This window comes from Anthonomus grandis, chromosome 2 (assembly GCF_022605725.1).
Source record: "Anthonomus grandis grandis chromosome 2, icAntGran1.3, whole genome shotgun sequence".
NCBI classification, from domain to species: Eukaryota; Metazoa; Arthropoda; class Insecta; order Coleoptera; family Curculionidae; genus Anthonomus; species Anthonomus grandis.
In genome coordinates this window covers 5342370-5361280 of record NC_065547.1, presented here as the reverse complement: position 1 = coordinate 5361280, position 18911 = coordinate 5342370, and the positions used below count along the sequence as shown (strand labels likewise).

General features: G+C 31.8%; 3 protein-coding genes and 1 non-coding gene across 5 annotated transcripts in view; 3 read left to right on the top strand and 1 right to left on the bottom strand.

The window, feature by feature from the left end:
* Window positions 1-195: 195 nt before the first annotated feature.
* Window positions 196-2155, top strand: LOC126750093 (probable 18S rRNA (guanine-N(7))-methyltransferase). The gene is made up of 7 exons (XM_050459598.1): window positions 196-346; window positions 403-440; window positions 493-671; window positions 724-798; window positions 853-971; window positions 1026-1236; window positions 1932-2155. The coding sequence occupies exons 1-7, from the start codon at window positions 311-313 to the stop codon at window positions 2093-2095; spliced, it is 822 nt and encodes a 273-aa protein (XP_050315555.1). The 5' UTR covers window positions 196-310; the 3' UTR covers window positions 2096-2155.
* Window positions 1403-1486, top strand: Trnal-uaa (transfer RNA leucine (anticodon UAA)). The gene has a single exon. It is a non-coding gene; the product is annotated as a tRNA-Leu (tRNA).
* Window positions 2156-7691: 5536 nt separating the features above from the next.
* On the top strand, window positions 7692-10240 carry LOC126749548 (uncharacterized). The gene is made up of 4 exons (XM_050459259.1): window positions 7692-8288; window positions 8644-8826; window positions 9130-9876; window positions 10221-10240. Exons 1-4 carry the CDS (start codon window positions 8210-8212, stop codon window positions 10238-10240), a joined length of 1029 nt encoding a protein of 342 aa, XP_050315216.1. The 5' UTR covers window positions 7692-8209.
* A 496-nt stretch (window positions 10241-10736) lies between these two features.
* The window catches only part of LOC126750089 (nucleoredoxin-like), a 105679-nt gene continuing 97504 nt past the window's right edge, over window positions 10737-18911 (bottom strand). For both annotated transcript variants that reach the window (XM_050459594.1, XM_050459593.1), the window contains exons 6-9: window positions 18165-18360; window positions 18019-18109; window positions 17763-17960; window positions 10737-11082 (exon numbers count right to left, since the gene is read on the bottom strand). In XM_050459594.1, coding sequence (XP_050315551.1) covers window positions 10898-11082; window positions 17763-17960; window positions 18019-18109; window positions 18165-18360 — 670 coding nt within the window. In that variant the 3' untranslated portion in view covers window positions 10737-10897. The remainder of the gene's footprint in view (window positions 11083-17762; window positions 17961-18018; window positions 18110-18164; window positions 18361-18911) is intronic.

Sequence of the window (18911 nt, the reverse complement as noted above, 5' to 3'; positions counted from 1 at the left end):
ACAGGGTGGACAACATGAAAATCAAAAAGTCCCTATATTTATCACCTCATTCTATTTTAATTAAAAAGAGACCTTTCAATAATGTTTTTATTTTCTTAAGTAATAAAATAAATATAATCTAGACTATAAAATTTAGCTTTTTTTACAGCTTTACTAATGGCTACCAACCGCCCTTCAACAAAATCGAAATGTCCCTAGAAGCACATGTTTTTATTTGAGGTTATGTCACACGTCATCGAATGTTTACAAAACAAACCCCTGTTCAGAAATATTTAAAATTTAAACATTTTTGATTTTAAGTTAATAAACCATGTCACGGCCAGAGCATTTGGCTCCCCCCGAGATCGTAAGTTCAACTACCCTTTCACTTAAATAACTTTTTCTTAAATTTGTCCGTTTCAGTTTTATAACGAAGATGAGGCCAAAAAGTACACTCAAAAGTATGTTTGTTAAGTTTATGCAAAATAAATGGGATTAATTAATTTATTTTAGCACAAGAATCATGGAAATTCAGGAGCAAATGACCGAAAGGGCTATGGAACTTTTGCTTCTACCTGAGGGCCAGCCTTGCTTCGTTCTCGATATTGGTTGCGGCTCAGGACTTAGCGGAAGTGTTTTAGAAGAAAATGGACACTTTTGGATTGGAATGGATATATCAACAGCCATGTTGGGTATGTAGGTTTGATGCTTAATGTTTATATTAAAAAAAAAAACCTATTTTAGATGTGGCTGTCGATAGAGAGGTGGAAGGAGATTTGATTTTATCTGATATGGGACAGGGCTGCCCATTTAGAGCAGGTACAACCGAATTTGCATAATTTTGAGTACACTTTACAAGTTGTTTCTTTTAAGGTGCATTTGATGGGGCCATATCAATATCCGCATTGCAATGGCTATGTAATGCGGACAAAACTCACCATAGACCTGTGCAAAGACTTTATAAGTTTTTTAGTTCTTTATATGCTTGTTTGGTAAGGGTCTTATTGAGTGTTAATTTGTTAAGATAATTAAACCTGGATTTCTAGAGTAGATCGGCCAGAGCTGTCTTGCAATTTTATCCAGAAAATGGCGAGCAAATGGAACTAGTAACCGCACAAGCTATGAAAGCTGGATTTTACGGGGGCGTAGTGGTCGATTATCCGAATTCTACTAAAGCGAAGAAGTTTTTCTTAGTGTTAATGACAGGCGGGAATGTTCCTTTGCCCCAAGGGTTGGGTACAGAAGGCTCAAGTCAAGGTAAGAAAATTTGTTACATTAGACGCATAAAAATATTCACTTCATTAATTAATTATTTGTGTAATGTATAATAACTAATTTTTCGAATAACCCCAATAAGGATGATAAAAATCGAAATAGCGCAAGCGTGTGATATTTATTGGATAATACCGGTTTCGTATTCATAGTCAGGTTGGCCGAGCGGTCTAAGGCGCCAGATTTAAGCTCTGGTTCTCGAAAGGGAGCGTGGGTTCGAACCCCACACCTGACAACTTTTTTTTATTTTTTTTTCTCGGAAGAAATTAACGTTAATCGGTAATTAACTAAATAAATTCAAAATTATAATAATCTTTAATAATTAGCCGTTTATTGTACGACAACTTCCAAATGCTTATTTAAGTGGTTTTAAGGATGCTTACATGTTAGTGGGTTCAAACTCCTGTTCTGACACTTTTTTAATTTTTTTTGCAGTAAACATGCTTTTAATTTATTAATCATTTAAATAATTTAAAATACAATTAATTATTTATAATAATTTTTAATTTTACGTTATCTCGTAAAAGAATTTCCAAATTCATATTTAACTGGTTTTAAGGATGTTTAGATGTTGGTGGGTTCAAACCCTTGGTCTGACAAACTTTTTTTTCCGATTAATTGTTATTTTATTAGAGTAAAATTGATTACGATAATTGTGATTTTTTTTTTAAATTTTTTAGGTGTTGATTATGCCAAAAGGGAACGAGTAAAGAACCAAAGAGGAAAACCCTTAAAAAGCGTCAAAAATTGGATTCAAGACAAAAAGGAACGTAGACGTAGACAAGGAAAGAACGTCAGACCGGATTCTAAATTCACTGGGAGGAAAAGAAGCGGAAGATTTTAATGTTTCATATATTATTAAGTCAATTACTATTAATTTTATTAAATAAAACATTTAGTTTAATGCTTATTGACTTTATTTGGAATAAGTTAACAACCTACAAAAAATTACAGAACAATAATCCTAATATAAATAATTTAAAAATAGTTAATTTGTACAGTTCGGGTTCTTAACCCCTTAACCTATGTGACTTTTATTAGTAAGGTTTAAGTTTATACAACCACTAATACTACATTAAGAATAAAAAATAACAAATTTTAACCGTTACAGTTTATCGTAGAGTGATCATTTTTCATTCCTGGACAACCCCTGCCTAATTCCTTATGGAACATCATTAAAATATTCACAGGATATGAGGCTCTGGAATGGCATTTTTAAAATTTAAAAGATATAGGGTGAACTGCCCAGTTAGCCGGCCACCCCTAGTTCTCGGCCACTTTTTCACAAAATAGTTAATAAATAGAGCATTCTACAATTTATTTATATGAACATATCGCCCCTGACTAATGTAGTTCTTCGCGCACCATATTCACGCACCAACATCCTTATAGGCCAAAGCAGGCTTAAGAAAAATTCAGTCAAAACATGTACCTCCAGGAGTGCGTTGCATTTGCCGTTTTCTTACGTTTAGTGTAGTGTGCAGCTCGAAAGTAAATAGAATATAATTTCTGAAAACATCGAGTTTTGAGGTAAGTTTTGTGACTTTTTAGTTACTAAGGGGTTAATCTTTAATAATTAGATTAAAATATACAAGAAAACTTAATATTTAAAAAGAAAAATACGTGGCCGGAAAACCGGTCAAAAAAACCTTTTCTGCCATTTCTCGGCCAGGGTGGCCGAGAAGCGGTCTAATATAAATATTTTTCTTTATCTTTTTTTAACTTACTGATAGTTAGGGACTAGAGTGGGTTTCTCTTTTTAATAATATTCAGTTGGTTAGTAGATCAAGCCAGATCTCGGCCGGGTTTTTACGAAAATCAAGGGAGATATAAATATTTTGAAAGGGGGCCGAGAACTGGTGAATCCGCCTATTTTTCGGCCATTTTTATATTTTGCCATTAAAATGCATGCAAAAAATTAGTTTCTTGCAATGAACATATTGTTTTTTTACTTTATTAATTTTAAAAAAATTAAGATCTTAAATATTAAAAAAAAAAACAGATGTACCTACTTGTAGGTCTGGCAAACGGATCTGAAACACCGGACGCAATGTTTGTTTTTATTTTTTTTAATTTTATCTTCAAATTATTATTTTAAAATTTAATTTAAATACATTTATAATATAATTATATACGCATTTAAATTAAATTTCACAAACAATATTAAAAAAAAAAAAAAAATTAAAAAATAAAAACAAACATTTCTTTTGGTGTTTCAGATCCGTTTGCTAGCCTATACCTATTTACATTCTGTGTTTTTTATTTTTATTTAGATGGCTACCAAGAAAGGCGTAAAGTTAAACGTTTCAAAACCCCGTAAGATGTTCACCTACAATGAAGAAAATCTCAATGTAGCCCTTAAACATGTGAGGGAAGGAACCTTGAGCGTTAGAGCAGCTTCAAAAGAATTTGGCGTTCCCAGGAGCACTATCCAAGATAGAGTGGCTGGAAGAAAACCAGATGAATTGAAAAAAACTGGGCCAGAACCAATTATGACAATTGAAGGTGAGAAACGCATAAAAGAGTGGGCTATAGCGCTTGCTAAGTCCGGATTTCCAATAAAAAAACAAGAGTTGATGGAGACCGTTACTAAAGTTGCCATTAGTAATGGAAAAATCGATTCTTTTAAAAATAATAGGGTTGGAGAGAAATGGTACTTGCGATTTCTCTCGAGACATCCAGAACTAAAATTGCGTGAGTCTGAAAGCATTAATAAAGCACGGGCAGTAGTCACCGAAGAGTATATTAGGTCATGGTTTAGGGAATTGAGTAATTTTTTGGAAGAGAATAATCTTCAAGAGGTTATGGAGGATCCTACCCGTATTTTCAACGGAGATGAATCAGGATTTTCATTAGATCCTAAAACAGGAAAAGTTCTTGCTCCTCGGGGTCTTAAGAACGTATATTCAGTTAAAAAAGGCAATGAAAAGGAAACACTGACAGTTCTTATTACATTTAATGCACATGGAGATATTTGCCCCCCACTAGTTCTATTTCCGTATGTAAGGCCCCCGAAATCAGTTATTATGAATATGCCTGATAATTGGGTTCTTGGTAAATCCGACAGTGGGTGGATGAAGAGCGACGTATTCTATGAATATGTTTGCAATGATTTCAATAAATGGCTTGAGAATGGCAATATTAAAAAGCCAATCATATTATTTATAGACGGACATCGCTCACATTTAAATATATTTTTAAGCGAATTCTGTGAAAAAAATGGAATTATTCTTTACTCACTACCACCCAACACCACCCATGTACTCCAGCCCGCAGATGTAAGCGTGTTTAGGCCATTGAAACACCAATGGAAAAAAACCGTCAGGGAATGGCAAAGTACACAGGATGATGTAACCAGTTCAATTACAAAAGTGAATTTTTGTAAAATATTTCAGCAAAGTTTAGATAAGGTAGATATGGTGCCTTGCATTAAAAATGGATTTCGTAAATGTGGACTCTTTCCATTAAATCCGGACAATGTGGATTACACAAAGTGTGTCCAAAATGTTTTAGAAAAAAACAAACGCCCAGTCCAAAAAGAATATGACATTAAACAAGAAGAAATTGATAATGCCAAAAAAGTGATAAATCTTATCGAAACAAACTTAGCTGCCAAAGGTGTTGACGCAAAAATCATTTACCAAACCATAGATGAAATAAAGGTAAAGACTGAGCATGAAACGATAAATATTATAAGTGACATAACTGTTAATGACATGGAAATAACAATACATAAAGATAATTCATTGTCAGAGTCACTACCTATTGGTAGTATTGTCCCAATGGATTCTTTGAGTATAATTCCCTTTGAGGATTTAAATTTAACATTGACAGATTTGCCGTTGGATATATTTGTCACTGACATATTTGGAGCCAAAGAACCAGAGCATAGACACAACTATAATGATTCTATAAATATTTATCAAGACAATTACAAACAGAAAGGACCAAATGACAATGATAACAAAGATGAAGCAATTGAAAAAAAACCCGAATATGATAATAAAAAAGATACACAAGGAAATTATACATCTGCTATCACCAAAGAAACTCATGAATTTACCAGTCCAATTGAAGAATTCGGTAAAAAAATTAAAAATGATGACAAAAAATGTGAAGAAGATGATCAGAATCCACCAGAAAATGAAACCCTTGCTACCATTGAAGAAAGTCACGACTCTACTAATCCAATTGAAGAGACTAAAAGTTTAGATGACAATAAAAGTGAACCAGAAAACCAAAGAAATCTTGCAGACAATGATGCCTTAACTATCATTGAAGAAGGCTATACCATCAATCAAACTGAAGAGTTCAAGCAACCATTATTATTTAAAGAATCTAAAAATAATATTCCTGAAGAACTTGGATATGACATAAATAGTAGTAAAGAAAATATTAACAACCAAACAGCATGTGAAGTTAAAGGAGCAGATGCAATAACAAGAGAAGAAAGACCATTAAAAAGTATCGAAAATGAACTAGATAAAATCCAGATTGGCGAAAAAACCCCCCAAAAATCTATGAACGACGTTGAAGTTTTAAGTCCATTTTCTCAACATCTGAAGTTTCCCGAACCTATTAAAAAAAATAACGAAAGTAAAAAACGAGATAAACTGCCAAGTGCAATTTCCTCCAAAGCTTGGAGGGAACATATTCAAAAACAAGAAAAAGAAAAACAGAATAAACTGGATGTCCAGAAGAAGAAAAAAGAAGAAAGACAGGAGAAAAAGACATTGATAGCTAAAAATATGAGTGTCTCGAAAAATAACAAAAAAAGGAAAAAAATTAAACTTATGTGTTCTCTTTGCGAGGACGAACTTATAAGTGATACAGAAGATGACAATTTGAAAAATGTAGGCTGTGATATCTGTCCTAAGTGGTACCATTTAGCGTGCACTGAATTGTCCCATTTATCATATTCAGAAGCTACAAGCAAAGATTTTATATGTATTTCTTGCCAGTAAAATACCTACCTACCTATGTATATGTTCCTTGCCGTTACTTACCTAGTTATTATAGTAGGTACTTATAATTTAGGTATCAATAGTTTTAAGAAAAGTTTTAAAAGAAGTAATGTTTTTTTTATTTTTGTTAGAGTTTTGTTTCTTTTTTTGTTTGTCTATAGAGTTTAAAAGAACTTAAGTTTTTGTTCAAAGTATCTGTCTGTTATTTGTTTGTGTATGTACCTAATATTAGGAACCTACATTATAGTAGGTAAGGTATTAGTTTTACTATTTACTATTAGTTATAAGCAATTTTTTATATTTTTGTTAACTATAGAGATTTGAAGTTCCTACAAAACTAGGTAGGTACCTACTAAGTATGTTTGTACTAAGTTGGTATTAAATATATACCCTGTTATTTGCTTCTTTAGTTGCGTTTTTTTATTTTTCAATACAAGAATAAAAACATATTACATTTTTACTTGTACGACTTATAATAAAATTAAAACAATCTTTTTTAATTGCTTCTGGACTTTATTTATTTAGATCGGTCGAAAGTCAGTATTTTTCGGCCACCCCGGCCGAGAACCGGCATTTTGAGGCCGAGAAAAATTCCACCTGGCCGAGATCTGGCAGAATGCACATTTTTTAAATTTTAATTTATTTATAAAAACTGGGAATATTTTATCCTTTTTAGACCAAAGGAAACAATTAAGAACACTATAAGGTTTCACATAAAAAAACAAAAAAAACAAATTTTGTCCTTTTTCTAATTTTATTTCTCAGTCAAAGTCAAAAATTCAGTTAGGTGGCCGAGAACTGGGCAGTTCACCCTACTCTAGAGGTTCTACAATTTAATATAAATAAAGATAGTTTTGGCTCTATGACTAATACAGTGTAACCTCTCTAAGTCGAACCTTTGTTACGTGATTCGATTACGTTTCTTCATAAATTTCAAATATTTGCCTCTGTAACTCGAATTTCTTTAACTTGAAAACTCTATGTTACAAATATGTACCACAGTATACTATAACAACAAGTTGTTATAGTATACAGGGTTGGGTAATACGCGGCAAAAATAAATTTACTACATTGTTACATTTACGACGTCGCAAATGTAGTAAATTGAAATTTGTCGCAAATTAAAAATGTCGCAAAATCTGCTTCTAAATTTAAGGTTATGAAACTAGTTGTTTACATCGTTTAAATTCATTTTTAACGGTTTTTAGAGCTAAGCTGTTTGTTTTTCGTGATAATTTAATACCCTAGTGTTGTAATTGTACCCCTGTTGGTACCACAGTTGATACCATGATGAATACCGATACCGCATACTCTGAAAAGGGCAGAAAGCCCCACAATTTATACAAGGAACTCGGATTTGAATCATTACATTTGGACAATGGAAGAATGGGAGCTAAGTGTGACACGTGCAACCATATTCTAAAAAATACAGCAATATCTCGCCTTCGTACACATAGGTAAGTAAAACTCTTTTACTATAAATCGCTCGTGCGCGGGTAAAGGGGTATAAGTCAGAATATTTATAAAATGAGGTTAACGCAAAATTCGACACCACTTTTCAAGATCTTGAATTGTGTAAAAGGGTATAACTCTAGCCGCGTTTAAAATCCGTATTTTCAATTGTGTAAAACAGGTTTAAAATATGTATATATAGGGAGTATGGATATATATCATTATATATCCGTTTTCACAAGAAGCTGGTTTGGCGTAAAGCGATTTAACATGACTTATACCTCTTTACCCTAATCACAGAACAACCCACGTTATTTTGTGCCGTACGAATATGTCACTATTATTTTTGTTTACATATTTTTAATGACGCATGGCGTGTTGAATGCTTAGCAAAATAATCGACATAATTTGGTTTTAAACAAGTTTAGAAACCTTTGGTTGCTTAAATAAGTTCTAGAACCCTGCCAGAACAGGCAAAGAAGACTATAGAACGTCCTGTTTGGGTTAAAGTGCATAGTTTTGTCATTAGTTTAAGTGAGGTTATGGCTTCAAAAAGAACAAAATTAATGATTGATATGTGCAAAGAAAATGGATTTGATAATCTTTGTGCCGTTGAGGATGGTAAGTTCAGCTCAAATATTAAATTATGCTTTTATGTTTAATACGCAATTATTGTTCTTTCACTAATAATACTGTACCGTTTCTGGGATTTGGGACTTGTACTTCTTTACCCGCGCACAGATCTAAAATTTAAAATTGCTTTAAATTAATACTATTATTTCAGTATATTGTTGTCGATTATAAAAGATGTTAAATTATTTTAAATTTTTTACTAGGTTTAGTCTGTATTTTTTTAGCTACATACCTACTATTTTTTTATCCATATACTAAAAGTCAAATACAGCGTGCCAAGTCACTAAAATTTAAGGTACTGTATTTTATATCGAATTAATTTCTGTTATTAATATTTTTATAGGTAAGCAGACTTGGCAAGAGATTTGTTGTACAAGCACCAATGTCATAGACCAGATACCATCTACTTCACAGGATGTTTTAACAGAGATGTCAGAGCAATCTAATAAGAAGGAATTCGTTACTTTGCATAATGTTCCTTTATCTACAACACCGTATTTTGAGGATGATGTGTCATCTATACACGGTAAATATGATTAAATTTGCTTTCAATTTATAGATATTCTTTGGTGTCAAATAGAATTTGAAATTATTTCGGGAATTTGAGACGAGTTAGGTAAATGTTTGATACAGCATTTTGAACTGTGGAAACTATTTTACGTATCAAAAAATAAAATGTTACTTCCCCATTCTACTTTTTTGAATGATGTTTTGTTCAAGCCGGTTAGTTTATACCATTTACTAGCTATTTGAAAACTAGAATAAAGAAGTAAAATTCATGATAATATGGCAATAAAAAAATTAATTGTAGGTCATTGTTTAATTTCAGAGGTTCTGCCATCACCAGGTAACGAACAATTAGGTGATGATCCTGGCGATTGTGACGACAGCGATAAGGATAAAGACTACGCCCCAGAGTCAGAAAGTTCAGATTCTGATATGGTTAATCTACAGCAACTTGCAGATAAAATAAAAAAGAAAAACAACAATTCGGCGGGTCAAGTGGAAAATGTTATTAAAGAAAATAGGCGAGGTCGGAAAACAGTAAAGGAAGAAACCAGGGAGAAAAGAAAGTTAAGAAAAACAAACAGAAATTTGGGTAGGGAATATACTACCAGCAAGGGGAAACTTATCAGAAAAAGAGAGAGAAGACCTTTATGCTCTTGTAGGAATGGATGTTGTAGTAAAGTAGATGATGTTCAGTTGGACATGCTTTTTGATTATTTCTGGTCAATTGGCGACTTTGACGAGAGGGTTGCCTATACCGCAAGTCTTATTACGAAACAAAGAAAGAAAACAGCAATAACGTCAGAAAGGAAGAAAAAGCGAGACTGTGTTAACGTTTTTCATTTGAAAGTTAATGGCGAGTTGATTCAAGTTTGTAAAGGGTGCTTTGAAAAAACCTTCGATATTTCTAATAAATTTATAACGACTGTATTATTAAAAATGAACTCAACAGGAATATGTGAAAAAGATAAAAGAGGTCGTAAAGAGCCTCCAAACAAAATAAGTGAAAACAGTTTGCAGCTAGTAAAAGATCACATAGCTTCCATTCCAACCTACGAAAGCCATTATTGTAGGAGGAAGTTTTTAAGATATTTGGATTTTTGCAAGGCCTTTGACAATATCAATATTTATTTAATTAAATAAAAAACTACTCATTTACTCCAATACGGTAGCATTTACAAGGAAGTTTGTAAGAACCCTTTTAGTACAGAAACCCATCAGCTTTTATATGAAACTAAAACCAATAAAATCGTTGCATGAGTTTTCAAGATATTTGGATTTTTGTAAAGCCTTTGACAATATCAAGGTTTTTTTCAAATCTATGAATAACTCCAAAATGGTTGTATATTTACAAAGAAACTTGATTTAATTTGGTCTTCTAATAGGTTTTTTTCTAAATAAAACGTTCTTCAGTTCATTTGTTTTATAATTGACATTCTTTAAGTCGAAGTAAGTTACCAAGCAAATTGGAATTCGAGTTAATGAATAAAATTTAATTATCCCAGGAATTTTTAACTGAAAACTACTCTCAATTTATATCAAAATAAAAATTCAAACCTTTCACCACATTGCTAGGATATCCCAGGAATGTTTACTAAAAAACCAGTGGCTACCCTATAGGCTTTCATATTGAATTCCCTCTATAAAAGTTTGTTGGGAATAAATTATTAAGTGCCAATTTGAGTACAAAATATGCACCTTTTTTTACATAAAAATAAATAGAACACATGCTTATACAAAAATAACAGCCAATTTAATCTTAGGGATAAGTTTTATCCATCATTTCCTCTATATTTTGTTCATTATTCAATATTCCTAAGAGGCATCTTTTAGTTTTATTTCGAACATTTTCTCTTTACACCATTACGGTAATTTGAAATAAAAACAATACTCCAAAAGAGACTTATCGTCTCAATAATACCATTCATAATATATTCTAATCGACTAACTGGAATTTATTCTTTCGTTTCACATATTTTAATACAAACCGCCGCTTATATTAAGTCTTTTCACATTTCTAGCACAATCCACCGCACCTCAAATCAGAATATTCCTAAAAAGTTTATCAAGGATTTAAGAACAGAAGAGTTTTACAAATTTTCGGCATTTTCCACTCCCTCCTCACTAACGTCCTTAAATTTCAAATCGTTCAGTTGAAATTTCCTTACGAACTCGTGTACTGTGTCCGTGGTGATTTCCAGGCCGTACTCCATGGTTGCGTATCTCCTGTTCGGGATGTCTATTGCTACCAGTAGAGGCACCACGTCGTCCAGACCTAAAATAAAGTTGAGCCAATTTTCTTAAGATGATATTTCCACTTTTAATTCAATAAATAATTGGGGTATTCTTAAAAGGACTTCAGCCAAAACAAGGTGCATTTCTTTGTACCTTAAAAATTCTTTCAGTTAATTTTATTCATCAAGATCTAAGAAACGGTCAATTTAAAATGTATATTAAAACATTTTATATAATGTATAATTAATTTTAGGGTAGAGAAGAGCCTGGAAGTGTATAGGCCAATCACATTTTCATTGTAAGAAAGAAAAAAAACCTTAAAATTTAATAAAGGCAATGTGTTTCCAGAAAATTTGGAATACCAATTAATCTGGAAAAGAAGGTTAATATAATATTTTGAAAAAAATCTGAGTGAAAGCATATAAAGTGTTCATTGCTGAATGATGTTTACTAAGGATTTACCGACAAGGGAAGAAAAAAGTGACAAATTGTGAATAGGAAAGAACTTGCTAGAAACTAAGAGAGCATGGAAGGGAAGAATAATTTTCTTATTTAACAAATCGAGTAAAATCACACTATTTAGAATTTTATGTGGTATCTGTTCAAAAACTACAATGGTAGAAAAGTTTTTGGGTGTGGATTTAATGAAGGAAATGTGGTTGTGGATGGAAGACTTAGATAATTAAGGCAGTTTTGGTTGGGACAATTTTCTTAACCATATTTTTACATTTATTGACCATATTTGCAATAAATAGTTGAAATATTCTTAAAACTTTTTCAGCTAAATAAAAGTGCATTTCTTTCTCAATAATTTCATATCAGAACGAAATTTGTACCTTAAAAACTCTTTGAGTTAGAGGGAATTTTGTTCACCAAGATTTAAGAGAGACTCAATTAGAAATTTTGAAAGGTATATTGAAACATAACAATTATTATGCATTAGTGGGCATTTTTGTATATAAAACCCTTTAGGATATTTTTATATTTTTTTCACATTAAGTGAAAAAATGAGGCCAAAAAGAGAGTAAATAGAATTGACACCCCTTGAAAGCTGAAAAGAGCTTGGAAGTGTATAGGCCAATCACATTTTCATTGTAACAACGAAAAAAGAACCTTACAATTTAATAAAGACAAGGTGTTTCCCGAATTATTGGATTACCAATTTATCTGGAAAAGTAGGTTAATATAACATTTTGAAAAGAATCTGAGTGGAAGCATATAAAGTGTTTATTGCTGAATGATCTTTACTAAGGTTTTATCGACAAGGGAAGGAAAGTGTGAAAAAATGTAAATAGGGAAGAACTCCCTAGAAATTAAGAGAGCATGGAAGGGAAGAATAATTTTCTTATTTAACAAATCGAGTAAAATCACACTATTTGGAATCTGTTCAAAAACTACAATGGTAGAAGAGTTTTTGGGTGAGGATTTAATGAAAGAAATGTGGTTGTAGATGGAAGACTTAGATAATTAGGGCAATTTTGGCTGGGCCAATTTTCTTAACCATATTTTTACATTTCTTCACCATATTTTTTTTTTATAAGTTGGAATATTCTTAAAAGTGTCTCAGCCAAATAAGGGTGAATTAGAGGGAATTTTGTTCAGCAAGATCTAAGAGACGCTCAATTAGAAAATTTGAAACGTATATTGAAACATAACAATTATTATGCACATTTTCATAATTTTTTCACATTAAGTGAAAAAATGAGGCCAAAAAGTTAAAAAAAAATTAAAATCGTATGGAAGGGTGATATCTTGCTTTTCAGTAAAAATAACCTGTTAGGGCAGAGAAGAGCCTGGAAGTGTATAGGCCAATCACATTTTCATTGTAAGAAAAAAAAAAAAACCTTAACATTTATTAAAGACAATGTGTTTCCAGAAAATTTGGAATACCAATTAATCTGGAAAATAAGGTTAATATAACATTTTGAAGAGAATCTGAGTGAAAGCACATAAAGTATTCATTGCTAAATTATCTTTACTAAGGATTTATCGACAAGGGAACGAAAAAGTGACAAAATGTGAATAGGGAAGAACTTTCTAGAAACTAAGAGAGCATGAAAGGGAACAATTTTCTTATTGGGCAAAAAATCTATGTTTAGATAATGGAGAGTGTGTCAAAAAACTAAATGGCTCTTAATAAAAATCCTAAAAATGCTCATTTCTAACTGATATTTGCTCCTGATCAGTTAGTAAAGGAAACAAAGAAGGTCAATAAGAAAAAACTATTTATTTTTCTTAATAAATTAGTACATACTAGAGCAAGATTGGAAAACTTGTAAAGAAGTATTTTTTTTATTTCTTCGCTTTCACTCTAAAACGAATTTTGTACTTCCAAAACACTCTGAGTAAGAGTGAATTTGGTCCACGTGGGTTCAAAAGAAACCTAGTATATAAGTAACATCATGATTTTTGATCATTAAAGGACATATTTAGAGGAACATCTAAGGAAGGATTTTCACACTCTTCTCCATCAAAATAGATAGACTCATGAGGATCGATTTGAGGGTAAAAACGTCCTCGTGAGTTAAGGATTTATAAGAATAGGGAGTATTTTAACAGTGATACTCAACTAACTTTAATACTCAAAATTTCCATGAGATGGCAAAAACCATATTTTTCATAAATAGCTGGAATATGTTTTATCCAAAAACATATACGCGCATTTCTTATCAGAATGAAATTTGTACCTTAAAAACTCTTTGAATTAGAGGGAATTTTGTTCACCAAGATCTAGAGTCGCTCAATTAGTAAATTTGAAGCGTATATTGAAACATAAATATCATTGAACAGTTTTGGGTATAATTTTAAAACCTTTTAAGACATTTTCATAACTTTTTCACACTAAGGGAAAAAACGAGGCCAACACAGAGAAAAAAGAGATTTGGCACGTCTTGGAGGCTGAGAAGAGCTTGGAAGTGTATAAGCCAATCACATTTTCATTAGAAGAACGACAAAGGTACCTCAAAATGTAATAAAGCTGAGGGGTTTCCAGAGGATTTGGAATACCAATTAATCTGGAAAAGTAGGTCAATATAACAATTTGAAGAAAATATCAGTGGAAACATATAAAGTGTGCATTGCTAAATGATCTTTACTAAGGATTTACTGATAAGGGAAGAAAAAAGCGACAAATATATGAATAGGGAACAACTTCCTGCAACCAAAGAGAGCATAAAAGGAAAAAATAGTTTTCTTATTCAACAGGTCGAGAGTAAAATTATACAAATTGATATTTTTATGTCTTTATTCTCTGTCTTATTCTCCGTCCTTTTAAGAAAAACTATTACTACAATGGTCGAAGGATTTTGGGGGGAGGATTTAACGATAGAAATGTAGTTGTGGATGGAAGATTTGAGTAGTTAGGGCAGTTTTTTAGACCACATTTTCAATTAATAATTGGAATAGTTTCAGAAGTGTTTGAGCCATAAAAAGGTGAATTTCTTTCCCAATGATTTCATATTAGATCGAAATGTGTACCTTAAAAACTCTTTAAGTTAGAGGGAATTTTGTCCATCAACGTCTTAGAGAGACTCAAATAAAAGATTTCAAACTTATATAGAAACATAAAAATTATTACGTATTAGTGGAAATTTTTGGGTATAATTTTGAAAACCCTTTAAGATATTTTCATAATTTTTTCACATTAAGTGAAAAAAATGAGGCCTAAAAGAGAAAAAAGAATTTTTACACCCCTTCGAAGCTGAGAAGAGCCTGGAAGTGTATAAGCCAATCACATTTCATTGTAAGAAAGAAAAAAGATCCTTAACATTTAAGAAAGATAAGGTGTTTCCAGAAGATTTGGAATACCAATTAATCTGGAAAAGTAGGTCAATATAATATTTTGAAGAAAATCTCAGGAGAAGCATATAAATTGTGCATTGCTAAATGATCTTTACTAAGGATTTACTCATAAGGGAAGAAAAAAGCGACAAATATATGAATAGGGAACAACTTTCTACAACCAAAGAGAGCATGAAAGGGTAAAATAGTGTTTTTCTTCAACAAGTCGAGAGTAAAATTATACTTATTGACATTTTTATGTCTTTATTCTCTGTCTTATTATCTGTCCTCTTAAGAAAAACTATTACTACAATGGTCGAAGGATTTTGGGGGGAGGATTTAACGATAGAAATGTAGTTGTGGATGGAAGATTTAAGTAGTTAGGGCAGTTTTTTAGACCACATTTTCAATTAATAATTGGAATAGTTTCAGAAGTGTTTGAGCCATAAAAAGGTGAATTTCTTTCCCAATGATTTCATATTAGATCGAAATGTGTACCTTAAAAACTCTTTAAGTTAGAGGGAATTTTGTCCATCAACGTCTTAGAGAGACTCAAATAAAAGATTTCAAACTTATATAGAAACATAAAAATTATTACGTATTAGTGGAAATTTTTGGGTATAATTTTGAAAACCCTTTAAGACATTTTCATAATTTTTTCACAATAAGTGAAATAAATGAGGCCTAAAAGAGAAAAAAGAATTTTTACACCCCTTCGAAGCTGAGAAGAGCCTGGAAGTGTATAAGCCTATCACATTTCATTGTAAGAAAGAAAAAATATCCTTAACATTTAAGAAAGATAAAGTGTTTCCAGAAGATTTGGAATACCAATTAATCTGGAAAAGTAGGTCAATATAATATTTTGAAGAAAATCTCAGTGGAAGCATATAAATTGTGCATTGCTAAATGATCTTTACTAAGGATTTACTCATAAGGGAAGAAAAAAGCGACAAATATATGAATAGGGAACAACTTTCTACAACCAAAGAGAGCATGAAAGGGAAAAATAGTGTTTTTCTTCAACAGGTCGAGTAAAATTACACTAATTAACATTTTTATGTCTTATTATCTGTCATTTTAAGGGAAACTATTACTACAATGGTAGAGGGATTTTGGGGGGAGGATTTAACTATAGAAATGTAGTTGTGGATGGAAGATTTGAGTAGTTAGGGCAGTTTTTTAGACCACATTTTCAATTAATAATTGGAATAGTTTTAGAAGTGTTTGAGCCATAAAAAGGTGAATTTCTTTCCCAATAATTTCATATCAGATCGAAATTTGTACCTTAAAAATTCTTTAAGTTAGAGGGAATTTTGTCCATCAACATCTAAGAGACACTCATTAAAAGATTTGGAACGTATATTGATACATAAAAGTTATTACGCATTAGTGGATATTTTTGGGTATGATTTTAAAACCCTTTAAGTTATTTTTACATAAAGTGAAAAAAATGAGGCCAGAAATATAAAAAAGAATGTTCATGCTCCTTCGAAGCTGAGAAGAGCCTGGAAGTGTATAAGCCTATCACATTTTCCTTGTAAGAAAGAAAAAAGATCCTTAACATTTAAGAAAGATAAGGTGTTTCCAGAAGATTTGGAATACCAATTAATCTGGAAAAGTAGGTCAATGTAACAATTTGAAGAAAATCTCAGTGGAAGCATATAAAGTGTGCATTGCTAAATGATCTTTACTAAGGATTTACTCATAAGGGAAGAAAAAAGCGACAAATATATGAATAGGGAACAACTTTCTACAACCAAAGAGAGCATGAAAGGGTAAAATAGTGTTTTTCTTCAACAAGTCGAGAGTAAAATTATACTTATTGACATTTTTATGTCTTTATTCTCTGTCTTATTATCTGTCCTCTTAAGTAAAAACTATTACTACAATGGTCGAGGGATTTTGGGGGGAGGATTTAACGATAGAAATGTATTTGTGGATGGAAGATTTGAGTACTTAGGGCAGTTTTTTAAACCACATTTTCAATTAATAATTGGAATAGTTTCCGAAGTGTTTAAGCCATAAAAAGGTCCATTTCTTTCCCAATAATTTCATATCAGAACGAAATTTGTACCTTAAACACTCTTTAAGTTAGAGGAAATTTTGTCCATCAACATCTAAGAGACACTCATTAAAAGATTTGGAACGTATATTGATACATAAAAGTTATTACGCATTAGTGGATATTTTTGGGTATGATTTTAAAACCCTTTAAGTTATTTTTACATGAAGTGAAAAAAATAAGGCCAGAAATATAAAAAAGAATGTTCATGCTCCTTCGAAGCTGAGAAGAGCCTGGAAGTGTATAAGCCTATCACATTTTCCTTGTAAGAAAGGAAAAAGAACCTTAAAATTTAACAAAGATAAGGTGTTTCCAGAAGATTTGGAATACCAATTAATCTGGAAAAGTAGGTCAATATAACATTTTGAAGAAAATCTCAGTGGAAGCGTATAAAGTGTGTATTACTAAATGATCTTTGCTAAAGATGTACCAAAAAAAATAGGAAAAAGTGACAAAATGTTATTTCATAGGGAAGAACGTTGGTTTTAATATTTTTTTGTGCACAATATCTTTTTTTAAATAAATTAGTGGAAGCTAGAGTGAATTTCGACAACTATTTAAAGCATCATGATTTTTTTTTTCAAGCGTTAAAAAAAACGAACACGTTGGTTTTAGATTTTTTTTTGGGTAGAATGTATTTTTTTTAAATAAATTAGTACAAGCTAAAGTATAATCGAAAAACTATTAAGGGACTATAGTGAGGACTACACATTAACTAACAATTGTAACTCTCAAAATCTCCATGAGATCTCCATGAGGCAAAACTTTTAATAGTAGAAACTAGTGCTCAAAATCTTTCTAGAATGCCTTCAAATATCATTCATAAGATGTTTGTTAGGTTCTTTGGCATATGCTCATGGACTAAACTAGATGTTTACCTATAAGATCCCTTAAAATATCAGTAGATTCGTTATCAGTCCCAATAAGAAACTGTAGGAAGTAGTCTTCTTGGTCACAAGTGGAAAACAGACGGTCCTCAGGCGTGGCCGAAATATTAATATTATTCATTTTATAGTAATTGTGAGCCGCTGGCAGCAGTACCGATTCAGCAAACTGCAGTTCAGTTTCTTCTGAGTCTACAAAAGAATTTTGTAGTAAAACATCTCATAAATAATATTCCTTACTAAGACTTACCAACAAAGAGTACTATGGCAGGAAAGTCGTGAAACTTAGTCAAGAATCTATCGGTTAAAATGTTCACTGCCCTCGGTTTCCATGGGAAATTCTAAAAAATATTTAACTTAAGAAGAGATTGTTATTTTTGGAAAGTGCTCGTGTACCTGGGCCAAGGGATCTTCCATAATTTCCGATCTGGCGTCCATAGTGATCACGTGGCCGTTACTGTCCAATAGCAACAGCGTCGGGATGCCCCTGATTCCGTATAGCTGAGCCAGTTCAGCTCTTACTGACGCTTGCTGGAATGGTATCGAGAGCCACGGCATGGTTTCCACGTACGCGCTGTACGATTCTGCACTTCTGAGGGAGAAAAAAGAACAATTTAGACCACTGGCATTAGTTGGATTTTTTTTTTAATTAAAATTTATTTGTGGGACAAAATGCTCAAATCTTTGAATCCGAAGAAGTTAGAAATTTAGAACGCAGCTTCTCCTAATGCAATAATGGACTTCAAGGTAATTTTGTGCTACATACAAGTAGCTCTAGTGATAGCTTTCCTAGTCCATAGTTGAATTATTGTACCTTTAATTGTATGCGACTTATTATATTTGAGAGATAACTTTATGGGGTTTGTATGTAATTGAATTATGATTTAAAAAAATATATTTTTTTCATCATTTTACATAACTTTTTGGACCATATCTTAATTGGGTGTTGTTCAGCTCTCTCTGAAAATTAGGGAAATTGAACCACCAGAGGAAAAGACCAGTGAACCTGCTAAAATTAAGTGATAAAGCATCTGAAATAACAACAGTTTGTGAAAAAATAAGTGAACCCTCAGTCAGCAAATTGCTAAAAATAAAAGTTTCTAGTAATGAGGAATATGCAATTAAAACAGCAAGTGACGAAAT

Bases quoted from the DNA above. Each gene is read 5' to 3' on its own strand.
- LOC126750093 (XM_050459598.1), top strand. From the start codon at position 311: ATGTCACGGCCAGAGCATTTGGCTCCCCCCGAGATC. The intron at 672-723 runs GTATGTAGGTTT...AACCTATTTTAG, and splicing joins TATATCAACAGCCATGTTGG to ATGTGGCTGTCGATAGAGAG. The intron at 799-852 runs GTACAACCGAAT...GTTTCTTTTAAG, and splicing joins GGGCTGCCCATTTAGAGCAG to GTGCATTTGATGGGGCCATA.
- LOC126749548 (XM_050459259.1), top strand. From the start codon at position 8,210: ATGGCTTCAAAAAGAACAAAATTAATGATTGATATGTGCAAAGAAAAT. The intron at 8,289-8,643 runs GTAAGTTCAGCT...ATATTTTTATAG, and splicing joins TCTTTGTGCCGTTGAGGATG to GTAAGCAGACTTGGCAAGAG. The intron at 8,827-9,129 runs GTAAATATGATT...GTTTAATTTCAG, and splicing joins TGATGTGTCATCTATACACG to AGGTTCTGCCATCACCAGGT.